The 24991-nt window shown below is 43.3% G+C and overlaps 3 protein-coding genes across 5 annotated transcripts in view; 1 reads left to right on the top strand and 2 right to left on the bottom strand.

Moving 5' to 3' along the window:
- Positions 1-19821, top strand: part of LOC125090667 (integrin alpha-D-like) — a 36396-nt gene extending 16575 nt beyond the window's left edge. Inside the window, exons 15-30 of one of the 3 annotated variants that reach the window (XM_047713557.1) lie at positions 91-221; positions 340-497; positions 1410-1564; positions 1824-1955; positions 2761-2834; positions 3069-3210; positions 8407-8520; positions 8634-8713; positions 8813-8896; positions 11372-11450; positions 11609-11716; positions 11824-11901; positions 12091-12204; positions 12348-12449; positions 12718-12828; positions 19627-19821. In XM_047713557.1, coding sequence (XP_047569513.1) covers positions 91-221; positions 340-497; positions 1410-1564; positions 1824-1955; positions 2761-2834; positions 3069-3210; positions 8407-8520; positions 8634-8713; positions 8813-8896; positions 11372-11450; positions 11609-11716; positions 11824-11901; positions 12091-12204; positions 12348-12449; positions 12718-12828; positions 19627-19740 — 1776 coding nt within the window. In that variant the 3' untranslated portion in view covers positions 19741-19821. Of the gene's footprint in view, positions 1-90; positions 222-339; positions 498-1409; positions 1565-1823; positions 1956-2760; positions 2835-3068; positions 3211-8406; positions 8521-8633; positions 8714-8812; positions 8897-11371; positions 11451-11608; positions 11717-11823; positions 11902-12090; positions 12205-12326; positions 12450-12717; positions 12829-13916; positions 14316-19626 lie in introns of those variants that run through there. The other 2 variants (XM_047713555.1, XM_047713556.1) reach the window with 2 other exon arrangements.
- On the bottom strand, positions 7694-8051 carry LOC125090671 (small integral membrane protein 29-like). Its single transcript, XM_047713562.1, has one exon. It carries the CDS (start codon positions 7940-7942, stop codon positions 7694-7696), a length of 249 nt encoding a protein of 82 aa, XP_047569518.1. The 5' UTR covers positions 7943-8051.
- A 1197-nt stretch (positions 19822-21018) lies between the features above and the next one.
- LOC125090669 (cytochrome c oxidase subunit 6A2, mitochondrial) lies at positions 21019-21754 on the bottom strand. Its single transcript, XM_047713560.1, has 3 exons — positions 21594-21754; positions 21285-21421; positions 21019-21146 (listed from the first exon to the last, which is right to left on the bottom strand). Exons 1-3 carry the CDS (start codon positions 21664-21666, stop codon positions 21063-21065), a joined length of 294 nt encoding a protein of 97 aa, XP_047569516.1. The 5' UTR covers positions 21667-21754; the 3' UTR covers positions 21019-21062.
- Positions 21755-24991: the final 3237 nt, after the last annotated feature.

Genomic DNA, 24991 nt, shown 5'->3' on the forward strand with positions numbered 1-24991 from the left:
TTCACTGCAGTTTTCTTTCCAAATCTTTCTTCTCAAATCTTTCAGATGCCCTCCACTTGACTTCCACTTTTCCTTTCCCCCTCTGGCCAGAGGATCACAGGCTCCCAGCTCTCTCCCTCACTCCAGTATTTTGGGCAGTCGCTGAGTGGGGGTCTGGACCTCACCCAGGATGGATTGGTGGACCTGGCTGTCGGGGCCTGGGGACAGGTGCTGCTGCTCAGGTGACAACTCTCCACATCCCACCCTTGCCCACTGTGTGTCCATTCAACAAGCTGCCCCCTCCCTTGTCCTCCTGCCCGAGGCCAGATTCAGGTCCTCAGCCCCTGCATGCACCCTCAGGAGTCGGCCAGTGCTGAATGTGGGGGTGGCCATGAGATTCATGCCAGCGGAGGTGCCAAAGGTTGTGTACCAGTGCTGGGGAGACATGCCATCCACCCTGGAAGCTGCGGATGCCACAGTCTGTCTCACTATCCACAAAAGCTCACTGGACCAGCTAGGTGAGTTTCTTCCCAGTGGACCCAGTCCCTTATCCCCTTGAGGCCCCAAGCCTACCTCAGGAGAAAATGGGCTAAGGAATCCAGATACCACCTCCACATCCACCTGCCTGCCAGTGTAGGAAACCTTGGGTCCCTTCTCTCCCCCTCTCCCCACACCCAGGCCAGTGGGCTCTAAGTCCAGGATATGATCTGGAGTCTGCCCACTTCTCTCCACCTACTCCAGCCTCTGCCTACCTTGAAGCCACCTCTTCTCATTCCTACCTGTACTTTGAGCTGTTTCCATGTCTGTTCTTGCAGCCTCCCACCTTTTCTCCATAGAGAAACTAGAAGTATTGGTCCTAAAACACAAATCTGTTCTCCTCACTTGCCTACTTAACATCCTCCCGCCTCTGCTTTCTTCCATTTATAAAGGCCAAAATCCTTCTCTACAATGTCCTTGCTGATTTTGCTCCTCCCTGCCCTTCCAACCTCACCTCATCCCACTCTCCCTTTCTGTAAATGTGCCATCCTCCCTCTATCTTCTGGTCTTAGCCACTGTTCTCATGGTTTGGGACCTTCTCCTCCCCATTCTTCACCAACCCTTGGTCACCCTCCAGGTTGGGGCTCAGACAAGGCCCACCCAGGAAGGTGTTTCTGATCCCAGACAAGCCCTCCTTGGTACTACTGGGGATCCCATCATTGGGTTTATCATGTTGGTGGATTATGTTCTGCATGATTGTCTCTTTTCCTAGACTGAGAGTTTAATGAAAGCAGGGATGATATTTCTTTATCTTCTCCACATGTATTCCAGCGCCTGATACAGCTCATAGCCCATAGGAAGTTCTCAGCAATATTTTTTGCATGAATAAACAAAACCTGAACATTCGAGGTTCTCTTGGACTTTCCATCTTCTGTTCCTCCCTTCTGCTTCAGGTGATGTCCAAAGCTCTGTCAAGTATGATCTGGCATTAGACCCAGGCCGTCTGGTTTCTCGTGCCATTTTTGACGAAACCAAGAACTGGACTTTGACTCGAAGAAAAACCCTGGGGATGGGAGTTTACTGTGAAACCATTAAGCTGCTTTTACCAGTAAGGACTTTGGTTCTGGGAAAGGGATGGGGAGAAGAAGCCCAAGGAGAACTTCTGGTACCTCTGCTCCCTGTTGAGCGGCGTGTAAAGGGTGGGGATATTGGGGTCAGAGAGAGGAAATTGAAGCCAGAGAACCTGACTCCACAGCTAGGACAGAATGTTGTCCCAACAGTAGGAAATGGATGCAGTTGAGGAGAAGGGTCAGTGGTGGAAAATAACGAGAAGGATAGCGGGTTCTTGAAAGGCCATTCTCCCCCAGGACTGTGTGGAGGACGTGGTCAATCCCATCATCCTACGCCTCAACTTCTCCTTGGTTGGGGAGCCCATCCCCTCATCTCAGAACCTTCGCCCTGTGCTGGCTATGGACTCACAGGACCTCTTCACTGCTTCTGTGAGTCTTCCAATGAAGTCCCAGGGATGTGTTGACTTTCACTCTGTTTCTGTGTCTTAAGAACCTATTGTGGTTCTCAACTTTTCATCAACCACCTCAAGTCCATAATGCTTCCACCCAGTTACCAAGGCCCTGCCTAGCTTGGACCCTTACACACATCCCAACTGGTCACCACTTTACCTCAACATAAACTGATTCTCATTCTCCAAATCCTTCCCAATTTTTCTCATTCCTTCCTCTGTTTCTTTTTCCATGTCAGAGTTTCTACCTGGAAAACATTTTTTTTCTCTCCACCTCAAAGATCCTTTCTAATTCTCTAAGCCCCAGTCTTATCTTCCCCCTTTTTGGAAATCACAGTCAGCATCTGTCCCTCCTTCACTGGCTTCCGATTACATCATGGTGATACCAAATATTACATGACTGGAATCATGGCAATTGGCATCCACTTTGGTTGATCTCTGGAAATTGTGAGTTCTGTGAGTACAAGAGCCATGTCTAATTCATCTGTGGTTTCCACGCTTCCTAATGCCTCACCCAACTTGGAACCTGTCCCCTATCGAAGAATTGTTCCAATGTGAGATGGAATTAACTCCTCAGCTAAACTTCATGTTCCTTGAAACCAAGTATCTTATCATTCTGCCCCTTCTTTACTGCCCCACTTCTTGACAGTGTCTGGCATGGTGCTGGGTGTGGGATGGGTGCTCAGTAATACTCAATAATGAACACTCAGGAGGAGTGGTCCTCATGAGGGGAATGCAGAAAGATTAAGACATGGAGGGGAAGAGAATCTCCTGTTTTTCTGCAGCTCCCCTTTGAGAAGAACTGTGGACAAGATCACCTCTGTGAAGGGGACCTGAGCATCAATCTCAGCTTCTCAGGGTGAGCTGAGAGATGTCTATCTCTTTTCATTTCTAGACACTAAGCTTTTGGGTCTCCTATCCCCATGGGATGAGAAATGCTTGTTTCCCTTTGGCTCTCCTTCTAACAAAGAAATTAAATTTTGATTGGAATGTTATCAGTTCATGAGTTCCTGCAGTCCTGGCCTTACCCTTGATCCAATTCCAACTGATTTCCAGTGGAGTCTCTTTTTCACTTTTGTCCTTCCTCTTTCAGCCTGCAGACCCTTGTGGTAGGGAACTCCTTGGAGCTTAATGTGACAGTGACTCTGTGGAATGAGGGTGAGGATTCCTATGGAACTGTGGTCTACTTCTACTACCCAGCAGGGCTGTCCTATCGACGAGTGTTAGGAACACAGGTAAATAACTCCCTTGTTCTCTTATGTCTCTTCCCTGCCCTGAGTTACAGTAGGTTCTTTTTAATTCTTCTACAATGAAATCTAAACATAGATACAGACAATTCTGAAGAAGAGAGAGAGAGACAGAGAGAGAGTGGTGCATAAAGCAGATGTGTAGTTAAATAAATAATATTAAGGAAATAGCATCCGGGTCAAGGAATAATACACTGGTAGTACCTCCAGAAGTACTCTCTCTATGTTCTTTTCCTCATGAAAACCTCAATCTCTCCCCAAGTTAACCTCTATTCTGACTTTGTGATAATCAATTCCTTGTGTATTTTTTGGTTTTACCACCCATGAGTGCATCTATGAAAAAACTGTTGTCTTTTGTCAATATTTGAAATTTATGGGAACATGTTCTATGTTCTTTTGTGTGTTTTTTCATTTCTTCAACATGTTTCTGAAATTCATCCCATGTTGTTGCCTGTGGCTGTAGAACATTTTAAAAATTATGTTATGTTAGTTACATACTGTACTTCATTAGCTTTTGAAGTAGTGTTCCATGATTCATCGTTTTTGTATATCAGCCAGTGCTCCATGCAATATGTGCCCTCCTTAATACCTATCACCATGTTACCCCATTTTCCTACCCCCTCTTACCTCTAAAACCCTCAGTTTGTTTCCCGGAGTCCACAGTCTCTCATGGTTCATCTCCCCCTCAGGTTTCTCCCCCTTCATTTTCCTTTCCTTCTCCTAATGTCCATCATGCTATTTCTTATGTCCCACATATAAGTGAAGCCATATGATAATTGACTTTTTCTGCTTGACTTATTTCACTTAGCATAATCACCTCCACTTCCATACATGCTGATGCAAAAGTTGAGTATTCATCCTTTCTGATGGCTGAGTAATGTTCCAGTGTATATATGGACCACATCTTTATTCATTTGTCTGTTGAAGGGCATCTTGGCTCTTTCCACAGTTTGGCTATTGTGGACATTGCTTCTATGAACATTGCTTATGGAACATTTTTATTGTATATAGAATCCCTTTGTATGACTATATCACAATTTGTTTACCCATCCTAAAAATTTTTAATAAAAGTTTTTATTTAATTTCTAGGTAGTTCACATGTAGTGTAATATTGGTTTCAGGACATAATTCATACCTTACATAGAACACTCAGTGCTCATCACAACAAGTCCCTCCTTAATATCCATCACCCATTTAGCCCATCCTCTGCCCACCTCCTCTCCAGAAATCTTCATTGTGTTCTCTACAGTTGAGTCCCTCATGGTTTGCCTCCCTCTTTTTTCCCTTCCCCTAGTTCATCTGTTTTGTTTCTTAATTCCACATATGAGTGAAATCATATGGTATTTTTCTTTTTTTTTTTTTAAGATTTTATTTATTTATTTGACAGACAGAGACCACAAGTAGGCAGGGAGGCAGGCAGAGAGAGAGAGGAGGAAGCGGGCTCCCTGTTGAGCAGAGAGCCCTATGCGGGGCTCGATCCCAGGACTCTGGGATCATGACCTGAGCTGAAGGCAGAGGCTTAAACCCACTGAGCCACCCAGGCGCCCCTCATATGGTATTTTTCATTGACTGACTTATTTCAGTTAGCATAATACTCTCTAGTTCTATCTTGCAAACAGCAAGATTTCATTTATTCTTTTAGATGACAGGATAATATTCCATTGTACTAGTATATCACATCTTCCTTATCCATTCATTACTTGATGGATATTGGGGCTCTTTCAATAGTTAGTCTTTCATATTTAATGTTGCTATAAACATTGGGTTCCATGTGCCCCACTGAATCACTATTTTTATATCCTTTGGGTAAATACCTAATAGTGCAGTTGCTGAGTTGTAGGGTAGTTCTATTTTTAAATTCTCAAGGAAGCTCCATACCGTTCTCCAGAGTGGCTGCACCAGTTTGCATTCTCACTCACAGTGTAAGAGTGTTTCCCTTCCTCTGCATCATTGCCAACACCTATTGTTTCTTATGTTGTTTATGTTAGCCATTCTGATAGGTGTGAGGTGATATCTCAATGTAGTTTTGATTTGTATGTCCCTGATGATGACTGATGAAGATCTTTTCATGTGCCTGTGAGCCATCTTTATGTCTTCTTTGGAAAATGTCTGTTCATGTCTTATGCCCATTTCTTAACAGGATTATTCATTTTTTCGGTTGTTGAGTTTCATAAATTCTTAATAGATTTTGGTTACTAACCCTTTATCAGATACGTCATTTGCAAATATCCTCTCCCATTCCATTGGTTACCTTTTTATCTTGTTAATTGTTTCCTTAATTGTGCAAAAACTTTTCATCTTGATGAAGTCCCAAATGTTCACTTTGGTTTTGTTTCCCTTTCCCCCAGAGATGTGCCTGGTAAGAAGTTGCTTAGACTGAGGTCCTATAGGTTGCTGCCTATGTTCTCCCCTAGGATTTTGATGGTTTCCTGTCTCACATTTAGGTCTTTATTCCACTTTGAATTTATTGTTTTGTATGTTGTATGAAAGTGGTCCAGTTTCATTCTTCTACATGTGGCTGTCCAATTTTCCCATCACCATTTGTTGAAGAGACTTTTTTCCATTGGATAGTCTTTCTTGTTTTATCAAAGATTAGTTGACCATATAGTTGTAGGCCCATTTCTGGGCCTTGTTTTCAGTTTCATTTATCTGTGTGTCTATTTTTGTACTTGTATCATACTATCTTGATGACTACAGCTTTGTAACACAACTTGAAGTCTAGATTGTGATGCCCCCAGCTTTGCTCTTCTTTTTCGAGATTGCTTTGGCTATTTGTGGTCTTTTAGTTCCATAAAAATTTTAGGTTTGTTTGTTCTAGCTCTGTGAAGAATGCTGGTGATATTTTGTTAGGGATTGGTTTAAATGTGTAGGTTGCCTTGGATAGTATGACATTTTAATAATGTTTTAATTCCAATCTTTAAGTATGAAATATTTTTTCATTTCTTTGTGTCCTCTTCAACTTTTTTCCTTAGTGTTCAATTTTTGAAGAGTATGGATCCCTTACCTCTGGTTAGATTTATTTGTAGGTACCTTTTGGTTTTTGGTGCAATTGTAAATGGGATCAATTTCTTGATTTCTCACTCTGCTGCTTCATTACTGGTGGTATAGAAATGTAACAGAGGTGGGTGGGGGATGGGGTAAATGGGTGATGGGCATTAAAGAGGGCATGTGATATGATGAGCACTTGGTGATATTCTCAACTAATAAATCATTGAACATTATATCAAAAACTAATGATGTACTATACCTTGGCTAACTGAATTTTAATAAGTAAAAACAAAACAAAACAACAATAAAAAGAAATGCAATAGATTTATGTACCTGATTTTATCTTGTTTGAGTTTGCTGAATTTGTGTATCAGTTCCAGCAACTCTTTTGTAGAGTCTTCCAGGTTTTTAAATAACGTATTGTGTCCTCTGTGAACAGCGAATAGCTTGACTTCTTTCTTGTAATTTGGTTGCCTTTTATTTCTTTTTATTGTTTGATTATTAAGGCCAGGACTCCAGTAATACATTAAATAACAATGGTGTGAGTGGACATCTGTACTCATATTACAATTTGTGGTCATTTGAGTTGTTCCCTGATTTTGGCCATGACTATTCTTGAGCATTTATATTGGTGCACCTATGCATAATATTTGGAAGGTATTTGCCGCATATAGACTTGCTGGATCTTGGATTCCTGTATCTTCAATTATAATAAGTACAGACCAACCACTTTCACCTTTTTGCACTTCCACCAGCAGATTATTAGAGTTCCTGTGAATTTCTATCCATTGTATCACTTAGCATTGTCAGAGTTTTAAATTCTTGTCCATCTGGTGATATTTCCTTACAGTTTTAACTTGCATTTCTTTAATAAAGTTGAGGAACCTTTCGTCTATTTCCTGGTGATTTTGATTTCTTCTTTTAGGAAGTGCCTGTGCAAATTTTTTCCTTATTTTTCTATTGAATTGTCCATACTTTCATTTTCGTTTAATTTTTTATTTAAATTCAATTTAGTTAACATATATTGTATTATTAGTTTCAGGGGTAGAATTTAGAGATTCATCAGTTGCATATAATACCTATATTACATAAAATGCCTTCCTTAATGCCCATCACCCAATTATCCCATCACCCACCCACATACTTTTCTTAATTGTTTTTTTTAAGATTTTATTTATTTATTTGAGAGAGAGACAGTGAGAGAGAGCATGAGTGAGGAGGAGGTCAGAGAGAGATACTTTTCTTAATTGTAAGCATTCTTTAATATTCTGGTTACCAGTACTTTTCCATTTATATGTGTTTAGATATATTTTCCAGCCCTATTGCTTGTCTTTTCAGTTTCTTTTAGAGGGACTTTTAATAAACCAAATGTGTTAATTTGATTGTGGTTGATTTTTACCAAAGCTTCCTTTAGGTTTAGTGTTTTTATGTGCTGATCTTGGTGATGTCATGGTTCTGGAGAGTGGGGGTTGCGGGGGTGAGGTCAGATCTTGACGTCCAGCAGGGGCATCAGCTTGTGCTGGTAGTCACTCTGCCAGCCGTGTACCACCTTGGGGTCCCCCGCATCCAAGAGCAGCTTCTTCTCAGCCTTATGCAGTTCCTCTGCGGGGTCGTGGCTGTAAATGGGGAGCAGGTGATGGCGAAGCTGGTCCACTCGCTTTTTCTTCTGCACATACATTACCATGGAGTCGCTGTTGGCCTGGGGGGCATTGGGCACTGTAGTGTTACTCATGACATCCGCAGCCGGAGGGCTGGGTGGTCAGCATGGGCAGTGGGGCCTCGGAAGGGCGCCTCCACGGGGCTCCCTCCTGCGGCTGCAGCCCGGGACAGGAATGCCCTCGGTTGGCACCCAGATGATCTTATTTAAGAAATAATTCCCTACTCCAATGTTACCAAGATATTCCCCTTTATTACATTTTAGGAGCTTCATAATTTTGCTTTTTCACATGAAATATTTAATCTAGTTGGAATTTATTGTAATGTATGGAGTGAGGTAGGAATTCATTGTTTTTTGGGTTTTTTTTTTTTTTCAGATTGCTTGATTTTTTTTTTTTTTTGTATGGGCCAATTTTCCTAGTGTTTTTTGTTGAAAATTCTGTCCTTTCTCCTACTGCTCCACAATGCCACCACTGTTATATATCAAGCCCCAAAATGTACATGGGTAACATTTTTAAATTCGATTTCCTTTCCTGGAAGCAACCCCATCAGCGCCCACTGCGCCTGGCATGTGAGGGAGTGCCCACTGGGAATGAGGGCCTGAAAAGCAGCAGCTGTAGCATCAACCATCCCATTTTCCAAGAGGGCACTAAGGTGAGTGCCTCCCCACAGATCCTCATCACTCTCCTCCCTTGTCCTGACCTGTTCCTATCTCTTATTCTTCCATCACCTTCCTTATCCTCATTCCTTCTTTCTTCTTCTCCCAGGGCACCTTCATAGTCACATTTGATGTCTCATACAAGGCCACCCTGGGCAACAAGATGCTTCTGAAGGCCAGTGCAAGCAGGTGAGGCCAGGTGTATCCCTCACTCTTTCATCTCATGCCCCTGCCAGAGAGTTCTCCCCTGGATTTCTTTTCAATGAGGTTCCTCCACTCTCTCTCCAGTGAGAATAATAAACCTATGACCAGCAAGACCACCTTTCATCTGGAGCTCCCAGTGAAATATGCTGTCTACATGGTGATCAGCAGGTGTGAAATTTTGACTCTCCTGTAAGCCTAAATCTCCCCTTGCAGCCCAGACTGATCTTTAAAGGATAGGTATATAACTAGCCCTCTAATTCCTCACATGGGAATACTTGTGACCAGTCATCTATTTATGCTATAATAACATATACTGTATACTTCTTGCTTCTTCTTTGATGGGTTTACCTATTGGTGGTACACACACATACAGTTTGCCACCACTCTTACACTCCTCCTTTTATCTCCAAAGTGCAGATTTCCTTTAACATGAAGCCAAGTCTATTCTTCATGCTAAATATGAGTATGCTGAAGTGAAACTAACAAGATTAAGATTGAGGTTTTTATGAGCACTCTGAAGTGGGAGATATGGTTTGTCACCACACAGAGGAAAGAAAAGGTCAGGGTTTCACAAACAAAGAGGAGACCAGAGATGTGACAAACAGCTGGGAAAGTCACTAGAGTCCAAGGCTGTGGCAGGTCACAGGAAAGTCACGTGCAGGGCTGTTGCTGTCAGTTCTGAAGGTGGGTGGTAGAGCAGGGTCAGGTCAGGCTGGAAGCAGGGCAAGGAGACCCACATAATCTGGCTAAACTCCAGAAGTTTGGAAGGTGGTCAGAAGCTTATAATATTGCCATGGGACAGAGTTTGCCACTGTGGTTGCTGCTGATGACACATGAATTTTTAGGGCAACTGGGTAGGGAGAATCAAACAGTGCCATTGCCCTTCCAAACACCATGTATGAATTTTCCCTACTGTTCATAGGAAAATAGTGGAACTTACATTAAGAGCTTATAGTTATATATACATATGATATGCCAAGCATTTAAAAAGAACTTTACATGTATTTACATTCATTTAATCCTTCTAATAACTCTGTGATATGCTTATTGTTTTGTTTTGCTTTGTCTTAAAGATTTTATTTATTTATTTTACACAGAGAGATCACAAGTAGGGAGAGAGGCAGGCAGAGAGAGACAGGCGGGTGAGGGGGAAACAAGTTCCCTGCTGAGCAGAGAGCCTGATGCGGAACTCAGTCCCAGGACCCTGAGATCACGACCTGAGCTGTAGGCAGCGGCTTAACCCACTGAGCCACCCAGGCACCCGATATGGTTATTGTTAACCCCCCTTTTTTACCAACAAAGAAATCAAGAGGTTAAGTAACTTATTCTTTTCAGTTAGCTGGTAAGTGACAGAACCAGGAATCAGTCAAATGGGCTGGCTCCGGAGCTTGTGCTCATGTCCACATGCTACTATGCCATTGCAAGGATTGGGGAAGACGAGTGATTTACTCAAATGTGAAAAGAGTGTTAGAACTGGAAGATTTTAAAGTGAAAAAACTGAAGCAGAGAGGGAAAGGGTTGGAGTGAAAAACATAAAGGTTAGCACAGTAAGGGAAAATATAAATTCTAACATTTATATCATTGCTGCAGATGTCATCACAACTCTATCACAGGCACTATTATTAGCAACCTCAGGTTATACAGGAAGAAACCACAGAGGTTAAGTAACTTACCTTGGGTTACTTGGGTAGGAAGTGGTAGACAGAAATGTCAGGTGGTCTGGTTCCAAGCCTGTGTTTTTAATCATGACACTAACAGTCACATTTGTGGGAAACTGTGGGGGCCCCTGGAATTTCTGTATGGCTGGCCAGGCTTCTGTACACTACATCCGAGTGAAATGTGCAGCACCCCTGCTTGTTTGCTTGATTCCACTGAGACCTAAGATGTTAACTCTGGGAAGGAAAGGATTATGGCTTGTTAACTGTTGACTCTCCAGAGCCAAATACACAGCCAGATATAGGGTAAATGTTTACTAAAGCAGGCGATGGATGGATGGATGGAAGGATGGATGCACAGAAAGCCACCTGAGGCTGGAACATTTGTGACCACTCCAGGGGCTTGTGTTTATGCACCGTGCTTTCTCACACTTACTTGACTTCCCCAGGATGGCCACATCTTTTTTTCTTCATTCCATCGTGGAGGGGCTTGCACTGCATTTTTTCCTGAGGGATCCAACCATGATTCCCTTGAGTCCCCTTAGGCTTATTTGTTCTGGCATCAGCCTCTGCAAGCATTGCCAGATGCCAACCATATACCTAGTAGAGGAGAAAGTCATGTGAACACCTTTTTTTTCCCCCATGGGAAAATGTTTAAATGTTATGAGAGGTCATGTTTAAGTTGGGCCTTTAAGTGAACATTTCCAGAAGGGGAGGGGTAAGGGTGTTCCAAGCAAAAGAAAGAACTTGAACAAAGCTATGGGGATGTGAAAGTGCCAGGGTATCAAAGGACGAGCTAGCAGTTCTGGGTGACTGGGGCAAATGCCATAGGAGAAGAGTTGAAGCTAAGGCTGCAGAAGCATGTGGGGATCATAATTCTTTCTTGGGATTATCTGCTGGGGGCCCGACAGAGCCCTTGGCATCAGACAGGGGCACAACTGAGGAAGGCTCTGGGAGTGTTTCTCACCAACAAGCCGTCTCTCTCCAGGCAGGAAGATTCTACAAAGTACTTCAACTTTTCAACTTCTGATGAGAAGAGCAAGAAAGAAGCTGAGCATCGTTATCGTGTGAGAAGCCAGGGAGTGTCCATATCTTCCCTCCCCTGGTGCTGCTAATGTTGGGAGCTGGTGGGAGAGAGAAGGAGGAGCTGAGGGCTATATCCAGGAATGAAGTGGTATTTTGGATTCTTCTGGGAGCACAATAACGTTGTCTCAATTTTCTGCAGGTGAATAACCTGAGTCAGCGAGATGTGACCATCAGCATTAATTTCTGGGTTCCTATCCTGCTGAATGGAATGGCTGTGTGGGATGAGGCTGTGGTGGCCCCTTCTCAGGTGTCTACTTGCCTTTCCTAACTCTCCAGAGTCTGATCCTATAGTGCCTCACAACCTCTTACCAGTGAAATGTTGATCATTCTGTGGCTGTTTCTCTCTCCCACCAGAATCTCTCCTGTGTGTCGGAGAGGGTACCTCCCCAGCATCCTGACTTCATGACCCAGATTCCAGGGAGTCTTGTACTGGTGAGAAAGACCCTGGATTCCCATTGCAGGACCAGCTGCCCAATGGGAGATATAGGGGAATGCAATTGCTAGGTTGGAGATCTTTATATATGTCCTATATTTGTTCATCTATTCTCCAACCCAAACCTGACAGACTTCCTATTTCTGGTGGTTCTTGCCTCCTCAGCTTCATTCTTCTCCTGTCCCTAGAACTGCTCCATTGCTGACTGCCTGAAGTTCCACTGTGACCTCCCCACTTTTGGCATTCAGGAGGAACTTGACTTCATCCTGAAGGGCAAACTCAACTTTGGCTGGGTCAGCCAGGTGCGTGGGTCCAACAGCAGAATCCCTCCCCTGGATTTGGGTGGTACCAGATATGTCTGTGCCCATCCTCAAGTCAGGAGAGTTCTCGAACTCTGAGGCTTTTCCTCAGGCTAGTTCCCCAGCTCTGTCCCTGTGTATTGCAGACATTGCAGAAGAAGGTATTGGTAATGACTGTGGCTGAAATCACGCTCAACAGATCCGTGTATTCCCAGCTTCCAGGACAGGAGGCATTCTTGAGAACTCAGGTAGTGACTGTGTGGTAGGAGTGGCCAGGCTGTAAGTAGGAGGGCTCCTAATGTTAAATCCATGGTGCTGTGTGGGAGGCTCAGAAGCCTGGAGGGAGGAAGGATGAAGGTCCATCAGCAGGAGAGTTGTCCCTAAGCCCATGAGTGTTTCTATATCCCCCCTTTGGAGAAAGGGAAGGAGGGGAGGGAGTTAAAGTTTGGTGAACCGAGAAAGAGTCTGGGAAAGGAAGAGTTCTGATACCTTCTGATAAGTTCATCTCCACTCCAGATGGAGACGGTGCTGGAGAAGTATGAGGTCTACGATCCTATCCCCATCATTGTGGGCAGCTCTGTGGGAGGTCTGCTGCTGTTGGCTCTCATCACAGCCATCCTGTACAAGGTGAGTGTTTCCATCCTGCTCTTGACACCATCAGCAATTTGATCCTATTATTTCCATAATGTAAGAAAGAGCTCAGCTTGGGTATAGGTGCACAGTCTTGGCAAGTCATTGCATGTGAGACATCCCCTTTCATCTATGACATCACTGGTCCCCAACTGTCTCCCATATCTGTGCTTTTCTATCTGATTTTCACGTCTCCTTTAATTGCTCCCTCTGTCTTGTCCTCTCTTTTCTTCCTGTCTTTTCTACTCTCATCTCCCTCACTACATGTTTCCCTTCACAGCAAATTACAACATAAAAGCAGTGGCCTGAATCAGGTGTTGACACAACCACCGATTCCATCTGTCTATAGGCAGTGTCTTGTCCATGCTGGGCCTGATTTCTCACTCTGAAGGTGATTCCACCCAGTTCACAAATCTTGGTAAAATCTAAAAGCAACTTTAGTTTTGTGTATTTACCCACAAGGCAGAAATATTAGAAAAGATCTATAAAATGATATGGATATATAAATTATATGGAGATATGTTCAAGTTAGACTGAAGAGGATTAAAGTAGGGTACAAATGCTCAGTATGATTCAGTTTTTCCTAATATTTTGTTTTAAAGCCCATCATACATCCAGAAAAGTCAACTAAGTTGTACATTGAAAATCCATGTAACCACCACCTAGAAACTACAGTATAAATAGTTTTCCAACCTTCCTTAAGTGCATATGTATCTCTGCATCCATCCATTAACTATCTAGCAATTCTTGTTATTCGTGTTATTTTTTTGGATGTCTATTAAAGTAAGCTGTAAGCAACAGTACTTTCCAACCCTAGATAATTCAGCAATCAAATGATTAATTGGAGTTCAACATTTACTTATGATTTCTTTTTTTTTCCTGCTGAAATACTTTACATAAAACAAAATGTACAAATCCTAAAAAAAAGATAAATAAAATCTAAATGACACAGTATGGCTAAATATTCTAGTGCAGTGCTTGAACAATAGTAGGGGTTCTAGAAATAGTGATCGCTCTCCCCCCAGACATCTCTTTTCCTCTCTTCCACTGGGTTTCCTAATTTTCTTTTCCTTCCTCCCCCACAGGTTGGCTTCTTCAAGCGTCAGTATAAGGAAATGATGGTGGAAGCAAATGGACAGACTGTCCCAGAAAATGGGACTTCAGACCCTCAAGCTGCCCAATAAGAAACTACCTACTATTGTCCGTTGGACCTGATAGCCTCTGAGAAGTTTCCTGGCTCTCTTATTCCCACCTAAGTTAGGCCTACAGGGGAGAACTGTTCAACGTGAGTGAGGCTCAGGTCAGGCTGCTTTCTCTCCTTGGGAGGATGCAATGTGTCCACACAAAGTGCCTTGTCTGGGAGGGGCCATTTGTCTTGTCAAGGCTGTAACTGGAAACCTCAGAACAGGATCTTAAACATGCCCCTGGGTGGAATGGGTTTGGATTTCTACTTAGAAATACATGAACAATAGACTCAAGCTCCAGTCTCTCTTGCTTCACTTGCTACCAATGATCTTTCCAAAATGCAGTACTGAACAAGCCACAATCCTCCTCTATCTTTAGTGACTCCCTATAATTTTCAGGTTGACATCTGAACTATCCAGGTTGATGTTAGGATTGCAATTCCATTTCTCGAGGGTGGGCTTTGATGCAGAAACCATGATTTGCTCTGTGCTTCCCTTTCATCCTTATTCCTAGTAAAATAATGTCAGTATCAGCTTTGTCTCAGGAATCTCAGTCCAGATTGCCCAAACTGAACTGGGAATAAAATGTCTACACATTAGAATTTGTAAACGTGGTTTTCAGGCTTTGTCAGCATTGCTAAATGGGAGGGAGGAATAGAAAGCCATCAGGAGTATTTCCCCCTTGCCACTTTGGCTCACCTACCTCTAGCATCTCTCAGAGATCAAGAAACCCAGGACACTTCAATTTTTTGAGATTTCAGATACAGTGAATGAAAAAATTCTGAGGCATAATTATAAAAAGTGTGTACTTAAATGTTGGCCTTAACAAATTAACACATCACACAAAACCAAGGTATGTACCTTTTTTTGGGAAAAAAAAATCAAAGATCTAAAATTAAGGCCTTTTAGGGATATGGGTCCTGTATAGTGATGCTCGTGGTGTCTCTTAACCAATATTCGATGGTGGCCAGCCCTGAATCCTGGGGCCAGGACAAGAAAGCTAAATAGAGGGGAGGTTATTATGTCCCTATATTGACGTAAGCTGGCTTCTTATTCTACTCACTCAGTTGTCAAAGCTGTCAGTGATGAGGAGCTAGTGGAACTGTGGCAGGTGGGAGTGGGGCAAGAAAAAGGCCTCTGCCCATTGTTTTTTAAAGATTTTATTTATTTATTTGACAGAGAGAGATCAGAAGTAGAGGGACAGGCAGACAGAGAGAGAGAGAGAGAGAGAGGGAAGCAGGCTCCCTGCTGAGTAGAGAGCCTGATGCGGGACTCGATCCTAGGACACTGAGATCATGACCTGAGCCTAAGACAGCGGCTTAACCCACTGAGCCACCCAGGCGCTCCCATTTTTTTATATTATTATCTGTTTTGTGTGTGTTGAGTTTGATAAGTTTTTTATAGATCCTGGATATCAACCTTTTGTCTGTACTGTCATTTGCAAATATCTTCTCCCAGAAGATATGAACTGACACTTCTCCAATGAAGACATACAAATGGCTATCAGACACATGAAAAAATGTTCATCATCACTAACCATCAGGGAGATTCAAATTAAAACCACATTGAGATACCACCTTACACCAGTTAGAATGGCAAAATTAGCAAGACAGGAAACAACATGTGTTGGAGAGGATGTGGAGAAAGGGGAACCCTCTTCCACTGTTGGTGGGATTGCAAGTTGTTGAGCCACTTTGGAGAACAGTGTGGGGATTCCTCAAGAAATTAAAAATAGAGCTTCCCTATGACCCTGCAATTGCACTACTGGGTGTTTACTGCAAAGATGAAGATGTAGTGAAAAGAAGGGCCATATGTACCCCAATCTTTATAGCAGCAATAGCCACGGTCACCAAACGGTGGAAAGAACCATTATGCCCTTCAATGGATGAATGTATAAGAAAGATGTGGTCCATATACGCTATTGATGAAGTTCTAGAACCTAGGTGAGGTTCGGTGGGCTGAGGTCCAGAGCCGATGACCAAGAAAGAGTTCTTGAGACATCTTGGTGCAAAATGTGGTTTATTAAAGCATGGGGACAGGACCCATGGGCAGGAAGAGCTGCAGCCCCTGGGTTGTGAGAGATGGCAGGTTATGTACCTTGTGGTTGGGGGAAGGTGAGGGGAAGGGAGGTTTCAATGGAACTTTCATATGCTAAAGAGGGCCTACAAGGTGCCGGATACTGGAGGCCTTGTGGCTTGATCAATGTTGTCTTTTGGCAAGCCATTCACATTTCTGCTATCAAGTGTCTTTGTTAGTGAGATTTGGGTTTAGAATAAATTTAACTTTATTCAGGGCTTGAGGAACTGAGTTATTTGCCTCTGGAAATTGTGCTATTGATAAGGTAACTTCTTTGTTTGTAGATCTCTAGGACATTTGTAAACCAAGGGAGACTCCTGTCTTGTAGGATTGTGATTTCTGCAAGTTAACTATTTGTTTCTTGCTTATGGCAGTCAGGGGTGCCTGAGGAATGTCACAGACATTACCGAGGGGAGCGGGTGGAGAGGGGGGGCAAGGTGCCAGCTTTTGCTTTGTCCTCAGCCAGCCTCCTGCTCCCTCATCACTATGGAGTATTATGGCTCCATCAGAAAGGATGAATACCCAACTTTTGTAGCAACATGGACGGGACTGGAAGAGATTATGCTGAGTGAAATAAGTCAAGCAGAAAGAGTCAATTATCATATGGTTTCACCTACTTGCGGAGCATAACAAATAACATGGAGGACATGGGGAAATGGAGAGAAGGGAGTTCAGGGAAATTGGAAAGGGAGATGAACCATGAGAGACTATGGACTCTGAAAAACAATCTGAGGGTTTTGAAGGGGCGGGGGGTGGGAGGTTGGGGGAGCTAGGTGGTGGGTATGAAGGAGGGCACGTATTGCACGGAGCACTGGGTGTGATGCAAAAACAATGAATTCTGTTACGCTGAAAATAAATTAAAAAAAAAAAAAAGATCCTGTATTGCAAAAAAACCCAAAAACCAAAACCAAAAAAAAAAAAAAAAAAAAAAAAAAGCCCTCTTTGTGGAAAGATCATTTGAATGAAGCAATACACTGGTGTTTCTTACAAATCCTAGGATAGAGGGAAGGGGATATTATTTGCATATGGTTAGTGATTGGGAGGCACTTTGAACTCCTAGATCAGAGATCTGCTGCCCCCAGTATGGTCATTGTTACTATTACACCATCCATCTTAGCATAAAGTTCAAAGTGGTGTCTGTTAGTGAGCTAGGTGTCAACACATCTCAGGTCATTCCCTGCCCTGGAGTGATCCCATTGTTGCTGCCACTTCCCAGGTGTTTGGTCCATGTGGATGTTCTAATTAGAAACACAGAAAGGGGAGGCAGTTGATCATGAGATTATAGGGGAAGCTAGAAAACGACTCTTTACTGCCACAGAAAAATGTCTCCTTCTTTCAGCATCATAGGGTCCCCAAATCCCTTTGGAGTCTCCAGAAGAATGAACTATTATGCAGTAGATTGAAGTAGGTCTCCAGATTAGACTTTAAGAGAATCCAGCTTTGGATTGTTGTTTTTCAAAATGTGTTCCATGTCGTCTCCTAAGTGCTGAGTTTTAGAGGAAAAAAAAATACAGCAAGAAAGAATTTTTAACCCATACAACTCACATATTTGAAATGGTGACTTTCATAGAAGTCTTGCTATATCCTTCATATTATCTTCCTAACGGTTGTCCGTGGACTCCAAGGACTGCAGTGGGCTCTTGTGTAAAATGAAAGTAACACATTTTTCCCTTTGCATATTTTCAGAGTTGCTATTGTGTTATGCTATATCCCTGAATCAGAAAAATGGGATAATGACTCAAAAATTTTGGTCAAAACATAAAAATTAAGATGAAGAAGTAAAATGTTGCAACTTAGAATAATTTCATCAAAGTCAATATTGAAGGAGACTCCAGTCCACATATAGTATAGGGAAGTGTGAATGCTGGGATGAGTGATCCTGATCCCAAAATTAAAATATATCCAGAAAATACTGTACCATTGAAACTGGATTTTATTGGGTCAGATATCTATTTTTTCCTAGGCTGGTGTCCATTTTGAAACTTTGTTCAATAATGGCATGAAGCGGGCACCTGGGTGGCTCAGTGGGTTAAGCCGCTGCCTTCGGCTCAGGTCATGATCTCAGGGTCCTGGGATCGAGTCCTGCATCGGGTTCCCTGCTCGGCAGAGATCCTGCTTCCCTCTCTCTCTCTGCCTGCCTCTCCATCTACTTGTGATCTCTCTCTGTCAAATAAATAAATAAAAAATCTTTAAAAAAAAATAATGGCATGAAGCTATCAAAGCTTTTGTGTCATTTTTAAACATGGCATAATGAGCTTTCAGATAAGGCAACAAAGATTTCTTAGAATGACTGTAACAGGGGCAGGTGCAAGATGGTGGAGGAGTAGGGGACCCTATTTCAACCAGTCCCCTGAATTGAGCTAGATATCTACCAGAGCACTCTAAACACCCATGAAATCAGCCCGAGATATAAGATTACACACTTCTGGATCTCTATGAGGGCAGAGGATCATCAGTGGAGAAGTACAGAGGAGTTGGGAGTGCACGGACAGATATTGGAGGATAAATGGAAGCGGGAGGCAGCCACCAGAACTGAGCCGTGGAAAGTAATGCCCAATGCAAAAGTGCCCTGCACTTGGGGACCAGTAATAACTTGGCGATTGGTGGCTGCAAGTCAGGAAAGGACGGATAACAGCACTCAAACAGAACAAAGGGAATTAAGGGACAATTTGGGGGACCTGGTGGCTGCAGGCATGGACCTAAGCCAATGGTCCCAGGATGGCCACAGCTGGTGCCCTTCCACAGCTGGCATCTGCCTGGACATGAGCGGGTCCAGTACGGGCTTCAGTCAGTGGTCCCTGGGGCTGGTGGCTACTGTGGCTCATGAGTGTTTCTGTATCTCGGCACTATAGCAAAGGAAGGATGGGAGATACTTAAAAGTTGGGGAACCTTAAAGTGTCTGAGACAGCAAAGAGTTTGATACTTTCTCATTCACAAATCAGACTGCAATGGTGTTTGAAGCGTATGAGGTCTATGATCCTATTCCTCTTATTGTGGGAAGCTCTGTTGGAGGACTTCTGCTCTTGGCTCCCATCACAGCCATCCTGTACAAGGTGACTGTTTTCATCCCACTGTCAATACCACCAGCATCTAACCCAAGCCCTCCAGAGACAGGATAGTAAAGTGGGAAGAGCTCAGACAATGGAATCAGGTGGGTCTGTGTGTACGTTTTGGCTCTATCCTACTCACTTTTTAATGTGAGACAAATTGCCCAATTTCTCTGAGCTTGTTTCCTCATTTTTGAAATGATAGTCATGCCTATATTACAGTGTAGTTTAAGTGAGACAGAAGTGAAGCCGGGGTATGTGTGTAGGCCTGCCTATGAATTTATGCTTTTCTACTATAACTTCTCTGCATAACTGCTGTGCTTGCACACAGTAGATAATACACGATAGCTGTTATTCACATGAGTGTTTTGGCACACTAAATACGAGTCAGCTTTTTTCCCTTCTTGTCTTCTCTCTCAGCTTCTTCCTACTCCCAGCTTTCTTCCCTATCCTCTTACCCAGCTCTTCTGATTTACTTCCTTTCACAGCTTGGCTTCTGCAAACGTCAGTACAAAGAAATGCTAGATAACAAACCTGAAGACACTGCCACATTCAGTGGGGAGGATGTCAGTTGTGAGGCCGCAAATTTGCCTTTGTCCTAATAATTCACTTTTCTGTTTGTCTCTACCCCCATGGACTGGTTTTGCCTTTGCCTACAAATCTGCTTCCATGGGAAAAATTTCTGTATAGTTCTGGGCTGGTCTGAGCAACTTATTGGATGCTAAGCAAACTTCTCAAGGCATTGAAAGGTTTTTATATTTTAACATATTTGTCAGTTGTTCAGTAATAACCCACTTTTTCCAGAACCAAACATGAAGACAACATGAATTTTCATATATATAAAGAATTGTCCCTATTGCATGGAGCACTGGGTGTTATATGCAAACAGTGAATCATGGAATACTACATCTAAAACTAATGATATACTATATGGTGACTAACATAATAAAACAAAAGAATTGCCTCATTAAATAAGGATGTTTATAACACATTCTTCTTCTATGAAAGAGCTCTAATTCAGGGACCTGAGTCCTGTTCTAGGAAGAATTGGGGTAAGCTGTTTGTGGGCCTAGAAAATATTCTCTCACTTTTTTAGGTGACTGAGGCCCAAGATAATCTTTTTTTAGTGGTGCTATGAGTAGTATCTGGGAAGAAACCAAAGGAAGAACTCTATGTGTGTTTTGCTCATGGGGTTCAACACAGGCTTCAGGATCCTTGGTAATGGCAAATGAGCAGACTGTCCTAGGAGTGGGATGAAATGTCTTGAACTTGTTTGAACCATTATCCCCCTTGAAGGAGGTCCCCAAAGACTTTCCAAAAAGAAACGTCTGATGTCCCAGACCAATACAGAAGACACATCATGAGTGGTCATAGAGAATGGCTGAAATATTCCAAATCCAAAATTAGGTCATGATGCCTCACACATAGGGCTGGAGATCCTCTGTTTGGAATCAAGGTTGTCTCCAGAAAGCCATAATTCACAGATACTGTCAGTGTGTGTCAGGCAAAAAGTGATCTGCAGCCTGGAGTTCCCAGAGGGCCTCTGAGCAGGGGCCTCATTTAAGTAATTTAATCTCTGAGAATCTCAGTTCCTCCTCTAGAGAAGAAGAAGTTCCTCCTCTTGCTCCCAGAGATACTGTGAGGATTCAGTGTTATGTGAAAGACCTTTATAGCCCAGAACCCTAATTATTAATAGGTGAGCGAAAAGGAATGGATAGGGATCTCCCACCTAGTCATCAAGGACATTCTCTCCAGGACCTCCCAAATCATGGCCTTGGGAAGAATAAGTAGAGCACAGACTGCACTGTACATCTGCACCCAGTAGAGCTATTCTGACGCACCCACACCCCCACCCCGCGGTCCCAAGGAGGCTGCGGACACATAGCTTCCACCTTTATTGCACCTGGTGACATCTTCCAGGGTCTCAGGACTGTTCATAGCCGGTGGGCAGAGGGTTGACACGGGGATTGTGGAAAAGAGTGTGGTTGCCGTCTCCCCAGGAGTAGGGCTGTGAAGAGAGGGAGAGCGGATTGTCAGCGCGGTCCAGGCTGAGGGGTTCTGCGTCCGTCCCCTACCCCCACCTCAGCACCCTTTGCCCACCTGACCCTCGCTCCCACCCTGGGGCAGAGGCCTCAGACCAGCGTACCTTGGTGCGGATACGGAGGTGGTGGTAGGGGATAAACTTAGGGCGTTCGTGGTGGCCCGCGTGGAGCCAGGAGTTGAGGGTGCAGAGGGCCACGCTCGGCAGTGCCAAAACAAAGGTCAGGAGGCGCCAGGTGTTGGCTACAGAAGGAGGGGGGAAGCAGAGATGAGAGAGAAGTGGGGAGGCCAGGGCCTCTGAAGGTCAGAGTGGGAGCGTTGGTCTGTGGAGGTGTCATTGGACCCTCGAAGGCCAAAGAGGTGGGAGAGGGGTACAGGTAGGCAAGCCATAGGATCAGGTCTCAGCCAAACTCACCTCCTGCCCCTCCGTGGTCCCCCTTTGCTGCACTTGCCAAGCCCCGACTCAAGGACCTCAGAGGCAGAGCCATTGTGGTGGGTGAGAGAAGCTGGAAACTGCACTGTCCTTTTGCTCTCCTTCAGGGAGGCCTAGATTCTCCTCCCCTCTTTTTGGGCCAATCACCTGTTGAGTCTCTAACATGGGTGGCTATTTTTAGGGGTTTTCTATATTTAAAGTGAGGCCTTACTAAGCATGAGGTCCTTCTCTCTAGACAGCTGCTATTTGGTACCTCTTATTTTGGTAAGAGATGCTTAAAAAAACCAATACGCCATTCTTTTTATAGTTGCAGGGAGCTATTTCCTCTAATACTCTATTCCCGGTGGCTGACACACAGTTGGTCTTTAGTGACTATGTGTAAAATGAATTAAGTGGCTTTTGAATCTCAGTTTTTTCATCTGTACAATATATAATAATTTATACCTTAAAAGAAGCTTATGAAATTAAAGTAACAGGAATATGCACCTTAGTGTCTGGCATAAAACAGTAGCTCAGTATATTTATTAGTCACAGTTCTTTGCAAAGAACAGAACTTACTCTAATTGGTTTTAAAAAGATAAGCAATTGAAAATCTTAGGTAGCTCACAGTGTCTCTGGTATGGCCAGAGAGACCAGTAATCTGTGCAGCCAGAAACAAACTATTCTGTGGGCCAGCTGCTATGAGACACCACCACAATTTGTATTGGACTCCGGATGCCAAAAACTTCACCATGGTGCTCTGGAAAGCCAGATCCTTCTACCCTAACATCTTCTGGAAAGTGGATTCTTCATGAAGCTTGCATCTTTGAATTGATGTCTTCTGAATCAGAGAATCATGTGCTCCCCAGTTTACAATAGCTAGGTCATTGCCTATACTTTAGATTCAAGAAAGCCTGGGAAATTGAGTTCTGCCTTAAGGAGGCAGGAATTCTATCTTGGAGAAAATCCCCAAATATAAAAAGAATATTACAAAGATACTGGGTAGTCACAGACTTGACATGTGTCTACTGTTAAGTATATTATTTCAGTCTGAAAAATCTGATTACTTGGAGGAAAAAGAAGAAAGCTTAGTGAGACCTGTATAAGCTCTGTATCAAAGTAGGTCACTAGAAAGCTACATGATAGTGCAGGGCTAATTTCTGCCTGGTTCACTGTTCTGTCCTCTGTACTAGCACAGAAACTGGCATGAAGTTGTTGTTCTAAAAATATGTTTTTATTGAATGCTTCAAACATATTACATTAGTTAACCCTATATAAATGCTTTTGTAGGACTATAATCCAATAGGATGCCTCTAGCTTTGACCAGGACTGATGTACATAATATTAATTTAATATATAAAAGAAAAATGAATTTTTATATTTAATCTGGATATATAAAAGAAAAATGAGAAATATACATTTTTAGAAAAGGGGTCTGTAGCCATTCATTCTGTTGGTTTGAAATTGAACACTAGCTTCTACTTAACTTTCTGAGGCTTTTTTTTTCCTGAGGCTTTTTTTTTTCAAAGATTTTATTTATTTATTTAACAGACAGAGATCACAAGTAGGCAGAGGAGCAGACAGAGAAGGAGGGGGAAGCAGGCTCCCTGCTGAGCAGAGAGCCCCATGCGGTGCTCGATCCCAGGACCCTGGGATCATGGCCTGAACAGAAGGCAGAGGCTTTAACCCACTGAGCCAGCCAGGCGCCCCATCTGAGGCTTTTTTTTTAAGTAACCTTGTTGAACAGTCAAATGTTCATAGTGCTTCTAACTTATTCCAGAGCCCTTACTGAGCTATAATGGAATTCTTCCCATGACTGCTATTTCACAGTTGGAATTTGGACTTGCTGCTGACAAGATGGGCCTTATTCCAGTACAAGTTACTTGGCATCTCCCTCAACATACAGTCCCCTCAGCTTATGATAATGGCTTTTGGAGAAAGCAAATGACCAAAAGTGTTTTTACTTGAAACATTCTAGGCTCTCCTCTCTCCACTCAGGGTTTTGCTGGTCATAGCCAAACTATTGCCTGGGTACTCCCATCCCTTTGTCTCAACTTGGAAGTTTCTGTGAAGAATTTTTCTTGCTGGTACTGGGTGAAGGCCCTGAGAGATGCTGCCATCCTCTGCTACTGTTGCCTCCATGTGGAGCACCTGACTAGTACTCAGCCTTACATTTAGGTAGTATGCACTTTCCTAGCTGATCTGTGTAGAGGTGGTGCAGAGCAGCTCTTTTGGTCTTTGTAGCCACCATTCTTTCTTTTTTTTTTTTTTTAAGATTTTATTTATTGATTTGACAGAGATCACAAGTAGACAGAGAGGCAGGCAGAGAGAGAGAGAGGGAAGCAGGCTCCCTGCTGAGCAGAGAGCCCGATGTGGGACTCGATCCCAGGACCCTGAGATCATGACCTGAGCCGAAGGCAGTGGCTTAACCCACTGAGCCACCCAGGCGCCCAGCCACCATTATTTCTTAAGGTGTCTCGCATACAATCAAGTAATTGGGCTGCTTCCAAAGCTTTAGTTTCTAGAGGTTTAGGTTTTCCTTTGTTTTAGGCAGGTGGGAGAACAAACCTACCAGTTGTTAAGTAAACCCCAGTGGGCAGCATCCCAGCCCCTTTTCAGACATGCCTCAGCTGTCTGAGGGTGCGGAGCAACAATACCATGTCATTTTCTTTTGTATGTCTTTCCTGGGACTCTACATACCATGACCAAATTGTCCAAAGCAAAGATCAGTCCAATGTCTAATTTACTAAATATAAATTTTGTTTATGGGGAGGCTTAAGACAGGATATCTGAAATTAGAATTGTCCCAGAAAGTGAGGATACAGGATATGAGTTAGTGAAGATGAACTGTGAAGGGATTTAGAGATAAGTCAGAATCAGGGTGGAACTCACTAGTAGGCTAATGACGATAGGATGACAGGGTCTAAAAAGGGGTTATTGGCTCCCTTTGCCCTTGGAGCAGGTGAACCTTGTTATAATGGCCATCTATTGTTTTGTGTCTCTGCCCAACATATGGTTTCTTCTGGTAATAACAACTTGGGTTTTCTTTCTTTCTTTTTTTTTTTTACGATTTTATTTATTTATTTACAGACAGAGATCCCAAGTAGGCAGAGAGGCAGGCAGAGAGAGAGGAAGGGAAGCAGGCTCCCGCTTAGCAGAGAGCCTGATGCGGGGCTCGATCCCAGGACCCTGAGATCATGACCTGAGCCGAAGGTAGAGGCTTTAACCCACTGAGCCACCCAGGTGCCCCCAACCTGTGTTTTCTTTGCAAAATCACTACCACCTTCTCATTTTCAGTTCTTAGTTCTGGTGGTGTTGACTCCATCCTCCAGCTTCAAGAGGGGCAACATGATCCAGGCTTAGACAAACCAGAACATTCTGTCCTCCTAACCACAGTATTG

The sequence above is a fragment of the Lutra lutra genome, chromosome 18 (assembly GCF_902655055.1).
Source record: "Lutra lutra chromosome 18, mLutLut1.2, whole genome shotgun sequence".
Classification (NCBI taxonomy): Eukaryota; Metazoa; Chordata; class Mammalia; order Carnivora; family Mustelidae; genus Lutra; species Lutra lutra.

Coding starts and splice junctions, on each gene's coding strand:
- LOC125090669 (XM_047713560.1), bottom strand. CDS start 21,666: ATGGCTCTGCCTCTGAGGTCCTTGAGTCGGGGCTTGGCAAGTGCAGCA. Junction 21,422..21,593: donor GGACCACGGAGGGGCAGGAG/GTGAGTTTGGCT, acceptor CTCCTTCTGTAG/CCAACACCTGGCGCCTCCTG. Junction 21,147..21,284: donor ACCTCCGTATCCGCACCAAG/GTACGCTGGTCT, acceptor CTCTCTTCACAG/CCCTACTCCTGGGGAGACGG.
- LOC125090671 (XM_047713562.1), bottom strand. CDS start 7,942: ATGAGTAACACTACAGTGCCCAATGCCCCCCAGGCCAACAGCGACTCC.